The 14,594-nt window shown below is 51.7% G+C and overlaps 2 protein-coding genes across 6 annotated transcripts in view; one reads left to right on the plus strand and one right to left on the minus strand.

Annotated features, from left to right (window-relative positions):
- Positions 1-14,594, minus strand: part of AIFM3 (AIF family member 3) — a 42,612-nt gene that overhangs the window by 19,886 nt on the left and 8,132 nt on the right. Inside the window, exon 1 of one of the 5 annotated variants that reach the window (XM_072350675.1) lies at positions 3,253-3,651. The exons of 2 other annotated variants lie outside the window; for them this stretch is intronic. Coding sequence is in view for 1 of the 3 variants with exons in the window: in XM_072350671.1 (XP_072206772.1) it covers positions 13,537-13,705 (169 nt within the window). In the remaining 2 variants the exon portion in view is untranslated. Of the gene's footprint in view, positions 1-3,252; positions 3,652-13,536; positions 13,893-14,594 lie in introns of those variants that run through there. 2 more of the 5 variants (XM_072350671.1, XM_072350674.1) reach the window with 2 other exon arrangements.
- On the plus strand, positions 4,338-13,137 carry LOC140259411 (NACHT, LRR and PYD domains-containing protein 1-like). The gene is made up of 10 exons (XM_072350679.1): positions 4,338-5,982; positions 6,197-6,244; positions 6,752-6,900; positions 8,305-8,370; positions 9,576-9,637; positions 9,722-9,942; positions 10,564-10,817; positions 11,248-11,373; positions 11,946-12,090; positions 12,436-13,137. Exons 1-10 carry the CDS (start codon positions 5,739-5,741, stop codon positions 12,582-12,584), a joined length of 1,464 nt encoding a protein of 487 aa, XP_072206780.1. The 5' UTR covers positions 4,338-5,738; the 3' UTR covers positions 12,585-13,137.

The following is a 14,594-nucleotide window of genomic DNA, read 5'->3' on the forward strand; positions in this document are numbered from 1 at the left end:
ACACCCCTTCCACCAGATGTAGAGCTCCTAAGAAATGGGAAGTCAAGACGTTCAAAGTGATACCAGCACCACAGCACTCTCACAGCACCCACTGCTCAGATGCAGAGCCTGGGAAGGATCTTCTTTTGCTCTCAGGTCTATCACTTCTGGAGTACGTTGCCACTCTCCGTGGCTCTGAGCACGACCCCTCACCTGGCTGAGCCATTTCAGGTCAATGATTCCCTGCTTTGCAGGACCAGCAATCCAGCTGTGCCCTTGATCTCTCAAGCACTATTCCCCGTGGCAGTTTTGTTTATCTAGCTCTCAATCGCTTGTAGCACAGATATTCACAGGGAATGTCCTGGAGCTTCAAGCTCAACAGGAGATGGTATTTTTTAACTGCCTCTGCATAAAATAAGATTGTCTTTTTATTGCATTTCTGTCCCGTTGTTTGCAAACAAACCCCTACTTCTAACTCAAGGACTACAAAGTCCTGCATCTGGGCTGGGGCAATCCCAAACACACATACAGGTGGAGAAGAACACGGTGGTGTTGGCTGATGAAAAGCTGAACGTGAGCCTACAATGCACGTTTGCAGCCCAGAAAGCCAACTGCATCCTGGGCTGCAGCAAAAGAAGCGTGGCCAGCAGGATGATGGAGGTGATTGCCCCCCTCTGGTCTGCCCTTCTAAGACCCAATCTGGAGAGCTGCATTCTGCTCTGGGCCTCCAGCACAAGAAAAACTGGACAAGAAGGACCTGCTGGAGTGAATCCAGGGGTGAGGTTTGCCATCCCCTCGATGCAGCTGGGAATCCAGGATGAAACTGTCCTCAGTCCCAAAACTGTCAGCTCTAAAGTGCAAACAGGACCATATGCCTTTGCTAGGGAGAGAGATTTGGGTTTGCAAACTGTGCTCAGGGCACCTGATGGCACCATCTCTACTTGCAGGAAAGAGCTGGCTCTGGCTCTGGTCCCTGCTGTGGAAAAAAACAATCCTTGATCCCAAAGCTCTTCATATCTACTGCAGAGTTCCCTCCTTGCCAGTTCTCTGTATGTGCACAATATTGTCTTTCACACAGAGCACAGTGGGAACCGCTGAGCAGCTCCAGCAGGAGACTTGTTATGGGCACACCCTGCAAACAGAACCGAGCACAACCCCACCATGGTGGTGACCTCCACTGCATCCCATCCCATCCCATCCCATCCCATCCCATCCCATCCCATCCCATCCCATCCCATCCCATCCCATCCCATCCCATCCCATCCCATCCCATCCCACTGGCTGTGTCCTGGGGCACAGAGCATCTGCAGCATTTCTGCTGCAAATAGGGAATGTAGGGACAATGGAGGAGGCAGGAACACATCCCTCTCATGCCACAGGATTAGAGCAGAGCCAAGTGCTGGGCTTCCCCATGAAGCTCAGTGCCTAAAGCCCCCAGACCTGCTGGCAGCCCCTACTCGCTGAGTCCTGGACATCACTGCTCTCCAACCAAGCCAGCTTCACAGATCCAGTACATAACACCACAGAGACCATCCCCAAACAGCACTCCCCTCACAGTTACAAACCTCCTATTTCTATCCTAAATGTACCCACTATACTGCATCACCCTCCATCCCCAGCAGACCTTGGCTCGCCATGGTGCTTACCCCAGATCCGCACCCAGGCACCATTTTGCACGAGTGAGCTCTGGTGCCCTTGCACAGGGGCTCTCCATTTCTCTTACTTCTCAGAGGATCTGCTCTCATGTGAACCAGAGCTGCACAGTGGTCACCCCACTCTGACAGATCCCCCCCCTTCCTGGTGTAGCAACGCTAACACTCCTCTGAGCTGAAAGGTCTCAGGGCTGGCTCTTGGCTCCATCTCCAGAATAACACAGGCTGTGCTGCCAAGGAAAGCAGAACTCTCCTCTGAAGGCATGACTCCAACACAGCCCAGGTGTGGACAGAGCCTCAGGGGTCCCAAGGCACTCCCAGCACCCCACACTGTGCATGACGTGTTGTCAGTCCAAGCCCTGACCCGGGGACAGCGCAGGGGTTGGAAAGAGCCACCAAGAGGACAGCAGAGTCCCACAGAGCAGAGCTGGGACAGCATTTTTAGAGCAGGTCAAAACTTGGGCTTCTAAGACAGTCTGAGGGTGAAAACAGATGGGTCTCCATCCTGAATGTCAGGAAGCACTTCTTTCAGGAACTGTGCTACCCAGGATGCACGCACTCACATAGAGCAGCCTTACAGCACAGCTGGGGAGGGAAATGCCCGTGTCTGTGCCACCGGTCCCATCCCATCTCCAGGATGCTGCACCCAAAACCATCACACTGCACAGCCTGGTGCACAAACTGGGAGGGATCCCCATCCCACTGCACATCACCAGCTGCAAAGCTGTCACAAACGTGCCCTGCTGGCTCCAGGAGGAGTGCAGCAGCAATGTCAGACTGCAATTAGCCACTACTGTTCCACCGGCTGCTGCTTCAGCAGTTTAGAGGCTCCAGGTTAAAGGCTCATTCAGCAGCGTTCTCATCGCCACCGCTCCAACGTGTCCTCTGCAAGCTGGATGGAAAATGTTCTGACATTAATAATTAAACAAGAGATTTGGTCCAGATCTCAAAGGTACTCCCATAAATGGCAAAATGCTGAAAAGCAGTGCAGGTTGTGTGCGGGCTGCTGGATGCGCAACTCCAAGTGTCTCACAACGAAAAGAGGTTCCAGTGCTGTGTTAGAGGGAAGTCCTGCTTGCCACCATCACCATTTCACCACTGCACAAGGGACAAGTATATTTGCTATCGAAGCAGTGCAGGAGTTCATCACGGGAGCTTCTTCCAAGCCTGACAGCCAAGCACAACACCTCCACATTTCTAATTCCACGCATCACCCTGGGAATGTGACGTTCACTTCCAGAGGAGACCGCACGGCTCCCCGCTCCCCCCATTCGCTCACCCAGAGGCACATCACACCCGCACGCACAGACCGCACCGCCCGCACCTTGCCGGCCCCACCGCGGTTGTGCGCCCAGCTGGGTTGCACTCCCCGAACAGGGACGAACAAACTTGCAGGGCACGCTGAACGTTCTGCTGTTCCAGCGTTGAGAAACGCAGCTTTCCTCCCGCATCACCGCGGCCCTCTTGCTCGGTGCTATCACACCCCGAGCGCTCGCTGCGGTTCCGAGCCACCCGCGGTGCTCCAGCAAAGCCGGTACCGGGACCCGGAGACAGAGCGGTACCGGCAGCCCCCCGTTTTCCCCGCGGGATGCTCCTCCCGGAGCCGCAGCCCCGCGCTTACCTGGGCAGCTCCCGGCTCGGCACCGCGGCACCGCGGCATCCCGGCGGCAGGAGGGAGCGCGGCCGCCCCCGGGCGGGTCGGGGCGGGTCGGGGCGGGCCGGAGCTCCGCTACCTGCGGGCACCGAGCGGCGCGGAGCGGCACGGAGCGGCTCGGCCGGGCACCATGGCACGGAGCGGGCAGTGCGCATGCACCGGCGGAGGAGCTGCGGGAGGGTGCGGGTGTCCGTCCGTCCCCAGGAACGGGTGACAGCGACAGGGAACGGCGCGGAGCTGCTTAATGGGAGGGTCAGTCGTGGGGTAGGGGATGGTTCTGCTCCGGAGGGAGGTGGGCATGGAACTGCTCCCATGGGCTGCGGGCGCAGGGAGCGTTTGGATGTTGCTGGTAGATATCGGGTTTGAGTGGTCCTAATGTGAAGCCAGGAGTTGGACTCTGTGATGGACTCTTTAGCAGGGTCTGTTGTGATAGGACAAGAGGAAATGGTTTCAAACAAAGAAGATTGGATATAAGGGAAAAGGTTTTGTTGTTTTATTTTACAACCAGAGAATCACCGAATGGTTTGTGTTGGAAGGGACCTTTAAGATCATCCAGTTCCAACGCCCTGCTATTGGCAGGGACACCTCCCACTGACCAGGTTGCTCACAGCCCCATCCAGCCTGGCCTTGAACACTTCCAGGGATGGGGCATCCACAACCTCACTGGGCAACCTGTTCCAGTGTCTCACAACCCTCACAGTAAAGACTTTCTTCCTAATATCTAGTCTACATCTGCCCTCTCTCCGTTTAAAACCTTCTCTCCTTGTCCTGTCTCTACATGCCTTTAAAAAGAAGTTCCTCTTCAGCTTTCCTGTAGGCCCCTTTCAGGTACTGGAAGTCCAATAATGTACTGGCAAACACTGGCACTGGTTGCCCAGAGATGTGGTGGATGTCCCATCCCTAGAGACATTCAAGATCAGGCTGGACATGGCTCTGAACACCTGATGGAGCTATGGATGTCCCTGTTCACCACAGGGGAGTTGGGCCAGATGGCCTTTTAAGGTCCCTTCCAAGTCAAACCATTCCATGATCCTTGTGGGTCTCTTCCAGCTTGGATTTTCTGGTTCCATGGTTCTATGGCTCCATGGCTCCACGACACCATGCTTCCATGGTTCTATGCTTCCATGGTTCTGTGGTTTCATGGCTCTGTGGTTCCACAGCTCAGTGGTTCCATGCTTCCATGGTTCCATGGTTCCATGATCAGGAGGCCACTGTCACCAACACAATCTCTGCTTTTCCACCCAGCTCTTAGCAGCTCCTCTGGGCTCAGCAGCCTGAAGCTGCAGGGCAGTAACCACAGCCACAAACTGCCATATGGCTGAGGTGCTTGGGTCAAATGTCCACTGCTGTTTGGTGCTCAATTTTTGGTTCACTGCTGTAAAACCGGGTGGGGGGGATCACCAGCTGCTGCCTGGGCAGAATTCTTACTTTTTGCTGGAAATAACCAATCCCATTCTTTCCCCTATCACTTATTTTACATCATCAGTCTGCATTCAAATTTTTTCCCTCGCTTTGGAGACAGGGATCTGTTCCCATTCCTGCCTGGCATGCTTTCTATTTTCTGCAGCAAACTGCTTTCCTTATCCATCATACCCTGTTTGGGGATGTGTCAGCATCTCTATGTGCCTTTTCTTAGCACATGCCCCAGATAGACATTGTATTCACACTGTGATTTTTGAGACCACCTCGAGTGCAAAGCAAAGAGTTGTCACCCCTAAATGCAGACTGTGTTGGGTTACCACTGCCTTTCACACTCATCATACAACCTTGACATTGTGTAGGATGCTGACTGTCCTCTCATGCAGCTTTACTTACACATATCAAATAGTCCTGGGCTGAAATTCCACATACCTCTCAGCTGCAGGAGGGGAGGTCCAGCTCCTGACTGGCTGCCAGCCATGGGACAACTCCCCTTGCTGCAGCTGAGCCCGTTTTGAAGGTGAGATGCTCTCTGCTCACAGACCCACATGGCCAGCAGCAGGAGGGGACAAACCATGTAGCCCTGCTGTGCCTGCAGCCCCCAGCAGGGGACATGGACGGATCTGGGCAAAGACACGTGTCCCCATCTCTGGCCAAGTGCACTTGGGCAAATTAGGACAGTATGGGGTATGGACCTGGGCTCTCCATGGTGGCACACAGAAGGGTCTGAAGGAGTCCTGATGCAAGCCATGCCCTCCTGAAGAAGCGCTGCCTCCCTGCTTCACTGTCCCTCTCCATTCCCTGCCTCCCCGTCTCCCTGCCCTGACGCACAGAGGCCAGAGGAGGGAGTGATGACGCGCATTATTTCCCTGATGTCTTTCCGTGCTTTCACTTTCCTGGGAAGTGACACAGGCGGAAGAACTGTGGGCAGCTGCCTGTTCCTGGGTGGCCGTCTGTGGCCGTGAGAATCTTGTGCACCTTCACCCACAGACATCGCTGTGTCTCAGGCGGCTGAAAGACTCAAAGCAGAAACAATGGAGACCACGAGCAGCTCCACATTCTCCATCTCTGTGAAGGCTTTCTTAGGAAGAAGTATTTCTGTGCCGGTATCTTTGGACGACACGGTGCTGGACCTGAAGATGAAGGTATTTGCACTGGATATCTGTTTCAGACCTTCTAACTCATGTCTGATTCATGGTGGCCAGGTGCTGATGAATGAACAAACTCTGAGACATTACAACATTACCTCCAACAGCATCATAATCCACATGGATATGTGTAAGTACCAGCCCAGAGGAGGGGAGTGGCCATGGGAGCAGGCTGGCCTCTGGCTGCCAAGGGGAAGGGGCAAGAGGACCGTCAGCCAGGGAGCGCTGTGCCTTGGGAGGGAAGAACTGGGAGGGGAGGGCAGAAAGGGAAATGGATGTGGGGGAATGCTTCCCTTATGGGATCAGAATCCTGAGCTCTCCTCTGCTTTGTGTTGCTGTTGCAGTGCGAGGTGGTGATTCAGCTGCATTACAAGTCAGGGAATTTTTCTCAGGTACAATCACAGTCCTCACTGTCACTCTTGTGGAGGGAGGGGATCCACATGGGTGCTGAGTGTGTGTCCGATTCATACATGGAAGCTGTGGTAAATCTGGGAGCATGCCGTGGTGCAGCTGTGGACTGTGCAGCTGGTGGGATGGGGAACACTGGGTGAAGGTAGGATGGCTGCAACTTGCTTGGAAATGTCCCATCTGATCAAGTCCAACCATCCACATAACACTACAAATCCACCTTTACACTTTGTCCCCCAGGGCCACAGACACACGTCCCTTAAATACCTGCAGGGACTGGGACTCCACCACCTCCCTGGGCAGCCTGTCCCAGTGCCTGGCCACCCCTTCTGGGAACAAATTCTTCCTGACATTCAGCCTGAACTTCCCCAGTGCCACCTCACTTCCTATCACTTGTCACCAAGGGAAGAGACCAACACCTTCCTCAGCAGCATTCTCCCTTCAGGTGACTGCAGTGAGTTGTAGAGACAATGACCATCTTCTTGTTCCAGCCACAGTTGATCCAGAAGCACAGCCGAATTTCAAGACTGGTTTACCAGGATATGTCTCAGACTTTGAAATGCAGGGCGCTTCAGCAGATGCCGCCTCAACTATAGATATGAAGAGCCTTCTGGCAGGCATCACCTCAGCAGGTGTAAAGGTAAGGTCTGGTGAGTTGCCCAAGGCCTGGGACATAGGGAGGAGTACAACAGGACTGGTCACTGGGTAAGGCTGGGCACCTTGAGCCCGCAGCCATCTCCACAGGGATCTGTCCCGCGGCTGGGCTGTCCTCTGCCACCTCCAGGAGGCCTCTCCTCTTGTCCTCTTTCCCTCAATGACTAATAGTAAGACTTGTTACTCCCTGGGCACACAGCCCGTTGCACTTGTAGACAGAGATGAGGAACAAAATAAGCCCTGCATAATCCACAACAAGGTGATTTTGGGCTTTCTCCAAAAGCTGGATGCTTACAAGTCCATGTGGCCAGATGGATGCACCCTGCAGTGCTGAGGGAGCTGGTGGATGTGGTTGCCAAGCCACTCTCCATCATCCTTTGGTAGTCCTGGCTAACCAGAAATGTCCCAGAGGACTGGCAAATGTGACGCTTGTCTTCAATAAGGGCCTGAAAGATGATCCTGGCATCTACAGACCTATCAGTCTCAGCTCAGTGGCAGAGAAGGTTATGGAACAGATAATCTCAGGAGGCACCATGGACCAATTGATGGGTCCTGCATTTTGGTCACATCAACCCCAGGCAACCGTACAGGCTTGGGGTGGAGTGGCTGAAAGCTGCCTGATGGAAAAGGACCTTTGATGTACTGGAGGACTGTCTGAATATGAGGCAGCAGTGTGCCCAGGTAGCCAAGAAGGCCAGTGGCATCCTGGCTTGTATCAGGAATGGTGTGGTGAGCAGGACTGGGTAAGTAATCCTGCCCGTGCTTGGCACTGGTGAGGCCTCACCTGGAGTGCTGTGTTCAATTTTGGGCACCTCAGTACAGAAAGGACATGGAGGTGCTGGAGCAGGTCCAAAGAAGGGCAGCAAGGCTGGGGAAGGGCTTGGAGAATGAATATGGCCTATGAGGAGAGTCTGAAGGAACTGGGGGTGTTCACAGTCTGGGGAAGAGGAGGCTGAGAGGAGACTCTTCCAATATCTGAAGGGTGATTACAGCAACAGGGGGGTTGGTCTTTTCTCACTGGTGAGAGGTGACAGAATGAGGGGAAATGGCCTCAAGTTGCACCAGGGTAAGTTTAGGTTGGATATTACCAAAAATTCTTTACAGAAAAGGTCGTTAAGCACTGGAATAGGCTCCCCAAGGGAGGTGGTTGAGTCACCATCCCTGAATGAGTTTAAAAACCATTTGGAGGTGGTGCCCAAGGACAGGATTTAGCGGAGGGCTGAAATGAGTTAGGGAAGTATGGTTCGGTTGCAGTTGGACATGATGGTCTTTAAGGTCTTTTCCAACCTCAGAAATTCTATGATTCTATGATTCTTTGCCCCTGGCAAGCAAGCACATCAGAGTGCAGAAATATGGCTTGGGAGTGCTCTTCCTGTGTTCCCTCCTCCAGGAACTCCAGAAAAGGCCACAGTCAGATGTCCCAGCACAGGAGAGAAGCTGTCGCTGTGTGAGGCAGGTAAGGATCGTTGCCTGCAGCTCTGCTCTGCACCCGCCTTAGTAGCCTTCGCAGGGCACAGCAGGCATCCCCAGCTCCCAAATGTATCTTCAGGACCCGTTCTTCACAGCAATTCTTTGGACTCCGGAACAGTAAATTCTCCTTGCTGCACTAACATCGCACACATTGATCTGTCTTACATTAGTGGAAAGGCTCATTTCCACACACTTGCATGCCACATTCCATCTAAACGTTTCCCTTGATACACATTTCATCTTTATGTGTCCACTGTTATCACTCTCTTGAAGCAAGTCAGCTGTCAACAGTTTATCTCCTAGAAAACTGAAACTTCACTATCTAGAATTTCCATGTTCAAAATACTTCCCCAAATCAATGTGTGAAACTCGTAGTCTGGGGCTCCAGGTAATGCTCTGTGCATCTAACCGTTATCTTCCCTGTTGATGCATCAGGGGCACAGGCACTAAGTGGTGCCTTCCGTGTGCCAATGGGGATAACTGTCCAGCCCTCCTTCCTGTGCCAGTGTGCAGGGTTTCTTCAGGGCACCATGATGAATGAAAGCATTGAGCAGCCACAAACAAGGGTCATGAGCATGCATGTCAGCACTGAGCCCGCCTGCCTGCCTCAGAAATGTCCCCTGTTGCCATGGATCCCAGGGTGCTCTCTGTAGTCCCCTTCATCTGAAGAGGTAAAATAAATACCATATGCATGGTATACAACCACAGCAGCAGGTAAATGAAAGCAGCGGGCAACTTTCATGAGCAATCCTTTGCTGAACAGCTGCTTCCCACCATGTCAGGTGTCTGAGTAAGAGCAGAGGGTGTCTGGGGGCTGCTTGGTGCCAGGCAGCTGAAAGAAGGCACCATGCTGGGTCACCTTACACCATATGTCCAAGCCTACACATAGAGAAATGTTTCTGCAACCAGGCCACCAGGCAACTCACCTGCAACACAACCTTTCCACTTTCAAACTGAATCTCCTCCACCACCCTTTCTTAATTTTAGTTCTCTAATCTGGAAAGAGAACAAAAAAAGCAATATACCATTGCTTGTGCAGAGCTGCTCATTACCCTGCTGCTGCTTGCATGGTTCACAGCCCACGGGCCAACCTGCACTGTGCTTCAATGCAGCTCTCATCACGCTTCCTGCTAGTGGCATCCAGTTCACAACACCCCATTCAGCCCCAAACCACTCACACTTGTCTTACAGAAATTTCAACAAGTGACGCCAGTTGTAGCTCCACAGATTTTGAAGGAACAAAACATATACAAGTAAGAGCTCCTGGGAGAAGTGGGAATGCTTTCCAAAAGCCCTCATTGCACCATGTGTGAGCCTGCCCTCTCTCCCACTTGCAGCGCTTATATCCTTGGACCAGGCATCTTCCAGTGCTCTGAGACAGGCCTTGCCTTTGAGGTGGAGTCAGCAGCCAGCATCGTGTACAGATACGACAACTGGAGCACGCATCTGAAAGAGGCTGACCAGAACTTGTGGGAACCTGCTGGGCCTCTTTTCAGAATCTGGGCGCTGCCCGGAACCGTGCGGGCTGTGTATCTCCCCCACTTCATCTGCGTGTCAGGTATGGCAGCTGTGGGACCTGCTCCATGGCACAGCCCACTGCCCCTCAGGCACCTGGGTTCTGCCAGGCTGCTTTCCTTCAGCCTCCAGTTCCTGTGCCCCAGGTCTGCCTCCATGGTCTGCTCACACAGGTGGGCACAAAACAGCTCCTTAACAAAACAGCTCCTGGGGACATCTCTCCAGATGGGGCCAAATTATTTCCCCCTTCACAGGAACCCTGTGCTCTCCTGTATTCTTCCCTCTTGCTTTGCCATCCTCCATCCTTTTCTCATGTTTTATTAGACGTTCACTTTGCTCCCTTCCCCACCACCTACTTTGCACCCACACCACTGCATTCTCCTCTCCCAATGGCCGTGTTGACCCACAACGTTCTGCCCCAGCTTTGCAGCAGTCCCAAGCTGCTACCTCTAGTTTGCAGTTTTCTGAGCCCAGAGGAAGCATAGCAAAGACCTGTAATACCCTGCTGGGCTCAGGAACCCTGTAAATCCCGGGTATACATCACCTCTAAAGCAGAGCGTGTCATTTTGTGTTGGGTTGTGTCTCCTTTCTTCTAATAAACCCTCAAGGAGGTACCCTGGCACGGTGCAAAGCAGAACCTTGTTGTCTTTCCCATCTCTTTCAGATGTAGACATCAGTGGGTGCTCCATTGCCCATTTTGAATTCGAGAAGATGACCATACAGCAGCCAAAAGAAGTGATGGCTTTCACTGCTGTCCTGGAGAATCCCAGCTTCTCTCTTCTTGGGGTGGTCTGGAGAAAGTTACGTTCAGCCATTTCTCTCCCTGTGCACTCCTTAGTGCTGATCTTCCAGCAGCTCTCTGCTGCAAATACAACCCTGCATCTCTACCTGATCCCAGATGACAGCTCAGTGAGGCAGGTAAGGTGGAGGGAGTATGACCAGTTAAGATTGGATCTGGGGTGGCTGCAGTTGCAGGAAATGGATCTGTTAAGCAGAGAGCCCTCTCAGTTTAGTTCTGGCATTTCCTGCCTCCAGGAATCTCTCTGTGTTTTTGGCTGGGACAATATATCTCAGCACAAGCAAAGACATGGCACAGGATGCTCTGCAATGTGGATCTTAGCTCACGCCAGACATGCTGACTGCTGCCATGCACAGTAATAGATGGCTGCATAGCAGATGCTCTCCTGTTGCTTGCAGCCCTTCCCCTCTGACAGCACTGCCTGTAATGCACAGTCAGGGCTCTGTCCTGATCAGGTTGTTCTCTTCTCGACTTTCCAAGAACACTGAAAACTACCTCCATCTTACAGCTCTCTTTTCAACTCTCAAAAGCAATCTTTCATGTTTACAGGCCATTGAAAGACGAGAGACATTCTGGAACTCAAGGCTTATACCCAAGCCTCCTCCATTCACACGTCTGTTCTTTGGATACAAATATAAGGTCTCCAGTGAACCTGAAGTACAAATTACACCTGAAGTAAGTGGGATTGTTCTCTTTTATTTCTTTTTGAGTGAAACAGAAAATACCACAGCTTCTCTGTGTCTCCATTCCAGCATTGGGATCATTTCGCTATTATCTAATCAGAATTTCCCTTGTCTCAGCCCCTGCATGCTGCCTCATCTCATCACTGTACACTTCCAAGAGGCTCTATCTTTTCTTTAACACCCCTTCACACTTTTGAAATCAGTGATTAGTTCTTTCTTTTGCCGTTTCTTCTCCATGATGAGCAAATCCTGTCCCACTGCCTCTGCTTGCACATCATATTCTCCAAATTGCAGTGGTGGTGCAATACTCAGAGATCACCAGAATGGTGGTAAAATCTCTGCTCTTTGAGGCTTCCTGCATTCTGCTCGACAAAGCCAGGCTGAGCCCATCTACAGTTGACAACACACTCCCTCTTTGTGAAGGAGGGCAGACGAGACACTCCAGAGTTCCATTCCTCTGCCACTTTCTACTTCTTTTTTTCTGCATGGCCAGGACACGTGGGATGATGTGTGTAAATTCACAGCTCCACAGGGTGCGACTCAACTTCCTTCTTATCTCTGCAGCCACACTTGCCATTTTGCTACAAGAGTCCCGAGGAACAACAGCTCTACGTTGAGATCTACATCAAGAAGATGGCAGAGGAAATTGAATTATTTATTAGAGATGGAAAGAATGACATTGTGGTCTGGAGGGCATCACTGAGATCAGGTACGATCAGATCCATGTGTAAGGAGAATTGAGATGATGGGACAGTGAGCTGCACTGCTCATAACAGTGAGAACTGATGCTCAGATACTCTGAGCGCAGGGTATGGAATTGTGCCTTGGGATCCCTTCTCTCGTAGGCTAATCCTGCACCCCTACACCAACACCTACAAATGTACACAGCCCAGGACACACTTAGCTGAGTTCTCAGCAGATGGGCAAGAAATACTGTAAGCAGGAAATAATGGCTGATGGTTGCTTGGAAGATCAGACATCTCAAGAGGACTTTTATAAACTGTCTCCACTTTAGTAATGGTATATTTCATCATCTCCCTCCTTTCTCTTTCAGGTGATTTCTGTCTTTCTAGAAGAGTCAGCGTGGTGCCTTCAGGTCAGTACAGGTTTTCAGAGCTGGTTTTGTTGTGTCTGAATATCTACTGGGTTTTTCAATCTTGTGGCTTACAGCAGATAAACAACCACCTTTTTTTCCAACCCTAATGACACACACACACACACATACACACAAAGAAAAAAATAAGAAAAACCTTTAAAGCTTTCATTCCCTCACTGCTGGCTGCTTGCTCTGTGAACTGGCACAGTGTTGGGGACCCTCCAAACTGTTTTGCCTTCTTTGTGATCAGACATAATCTATTTGTAGAGAATGAGCTACAGCTAAGACAGTTCACAGCACAGAAATATTTCACTGGATTTCCAATAACTGGTAGAGCTGGAGCATCTCACAGCTTATCACAGAGCCACTGATTCCCAGTTGCTTCAAGTAATGAAGGAGTGCTGGAAGGGACAGTCCCTGGGCTGTCACCGACCTGACCTCCCTCAGCTCTGGCCCTGTCCTTACCTTGGCTCCAATGCTCCCAATGCTTCCACAGCTGATGAGGTTGCTTTCTTCTGGTGACTCAGCCTCCAGGCCAGCAAGCAGCACTGCTGGGGCACTGAAGGGAATGGGAGCATACGACTGTGGGACAGAGTGAACAGCCCCTGGGTGTGTTGGCTGGATTCAGGAAACATCCTGCCTTGCCACGTGCAGCACTGTAACACAGGCTTTGGTATCTGCTAGGTGCTGACTTCCTGAAGAAGCACAAGACAGAGCTTTGTTCCAGGATAGGGCCGCTCTCCTCCATTTTACTACTCTTAAGGGATGAACGTGTAATCAACAATGAGGAAGAACAGGAGGTGCGAGCTCAAAATACAAGACAAGAGAGGAATCGATTTCTGCTGGACCTAGCTGAGAATAAAGGGTCCAGTGCCCAAGAGAAGCTCTTTCAGATCCTCAAGAATATAGACCCATTCCTTGTTTATGACCTGGCGGGCTTCCATAAGGGAATTCACAGAAATTTTGATTCCATTTCCTGTACCCAAACATGCAAAATCCATGACACATTGCAATGCCAAAGCCTTCTGAGCCACCAACTGCCAGGCCTGCCTCCCTTACCTGACACGCTCACTAATAGCGGACAGTCAGTCACCACTGAGAAGCTGCTGCAACAAGAAACCTCGGTTCCTGATCCACCGCCCACGTTGTGAAGCCATCTGCCTTCTGAGATCACAGGGCCTCTGCATCTCCAGATGCTCCAGGCAGCTGCTGGTCGAGGAGCTCTCATCACAACAGGTACCTCAACACCACAACAGGTGGGGGTTGGAAGGGACCTCTGGAAATCACACAGTCCAACCCCCCTTAAAGCAGTTCCCTACAGTATGTTACTCAGGAAAGTGTCCAGGCAGGTCTGAGTATCTCCAGAGACTTTACAGTCTGTCTGGGCAGCTTGTTTCAATGCTCTGTTACCCTCACAGTTAATTTTTTCCTCATCAGATGAGATCATCACACCAACCATCAACCTGACCATTGTTTTCAACTATATTTTTAAAATACATTATATTCATTTACTATGAGTATGTCTTTTTCTTCCACACATCTCAGCATACACTCTCAGAAGAATCCTGCACTCGTAGAGGGCCACCTTCGGTACCACAGTGAGATTCAATTTATGGAGCTTCCTGTGTTCCAATTTGTGCCCGTTGGCCCTTGTCCTGTCAACAGACACCTGCACAAACAGCCTGGCCCCATCCACTTCACCCTCGCCCTTTAGATACTGATAAGCATTGCTCAGATTTCCCCTCTTCTGCAGACTGAACAGCCCTAGGATTCCCAGATTTGCACCACCATCGGTATGGCCTTGTGATTACAGCAGTGGAGCAGCTGCTTTGCCTGTCGGGGCAGGGGCATGGAGCAGCTGTGCTCTCAACACTGCTACATATGGACACTGTGCTGCCAGGGCACTCTGCTACACATCAGAATTCATAAGGAGAAATCTTAAGCCATGCACACAGCCAGGGAGGCACGGCACTCCAAGCCCAAGACGTCAGCGCCACCGTGCCTGATCGCGGACAGAAGAGCTGGATGAGAGCTGCGGTCCAGACCAGGCTTCAATGGTTCCATGCTTCCGTGTTTCCATGGTTCCACAATCAGGAGGCCGCTGTCACCAAGATCTC

The sequence above is a fragment of the Excalfactoria chinensis genome, chromosome 16 (genome assembly GCF_039878825.1).
Source record: "Excalfactoria chinensis isolate bCotChi1 chromosome 16, bCotChi1.hap2, whole genome shotgun sequence".
In the NCBI taxonomy this organism is placed as follows: domain Eukaryota; kingdom Metazoa; phylum Chordata; class Aves; order Galliformes; family Phasianidae; genus Excalfactoria; species Excalfactoria chinensis.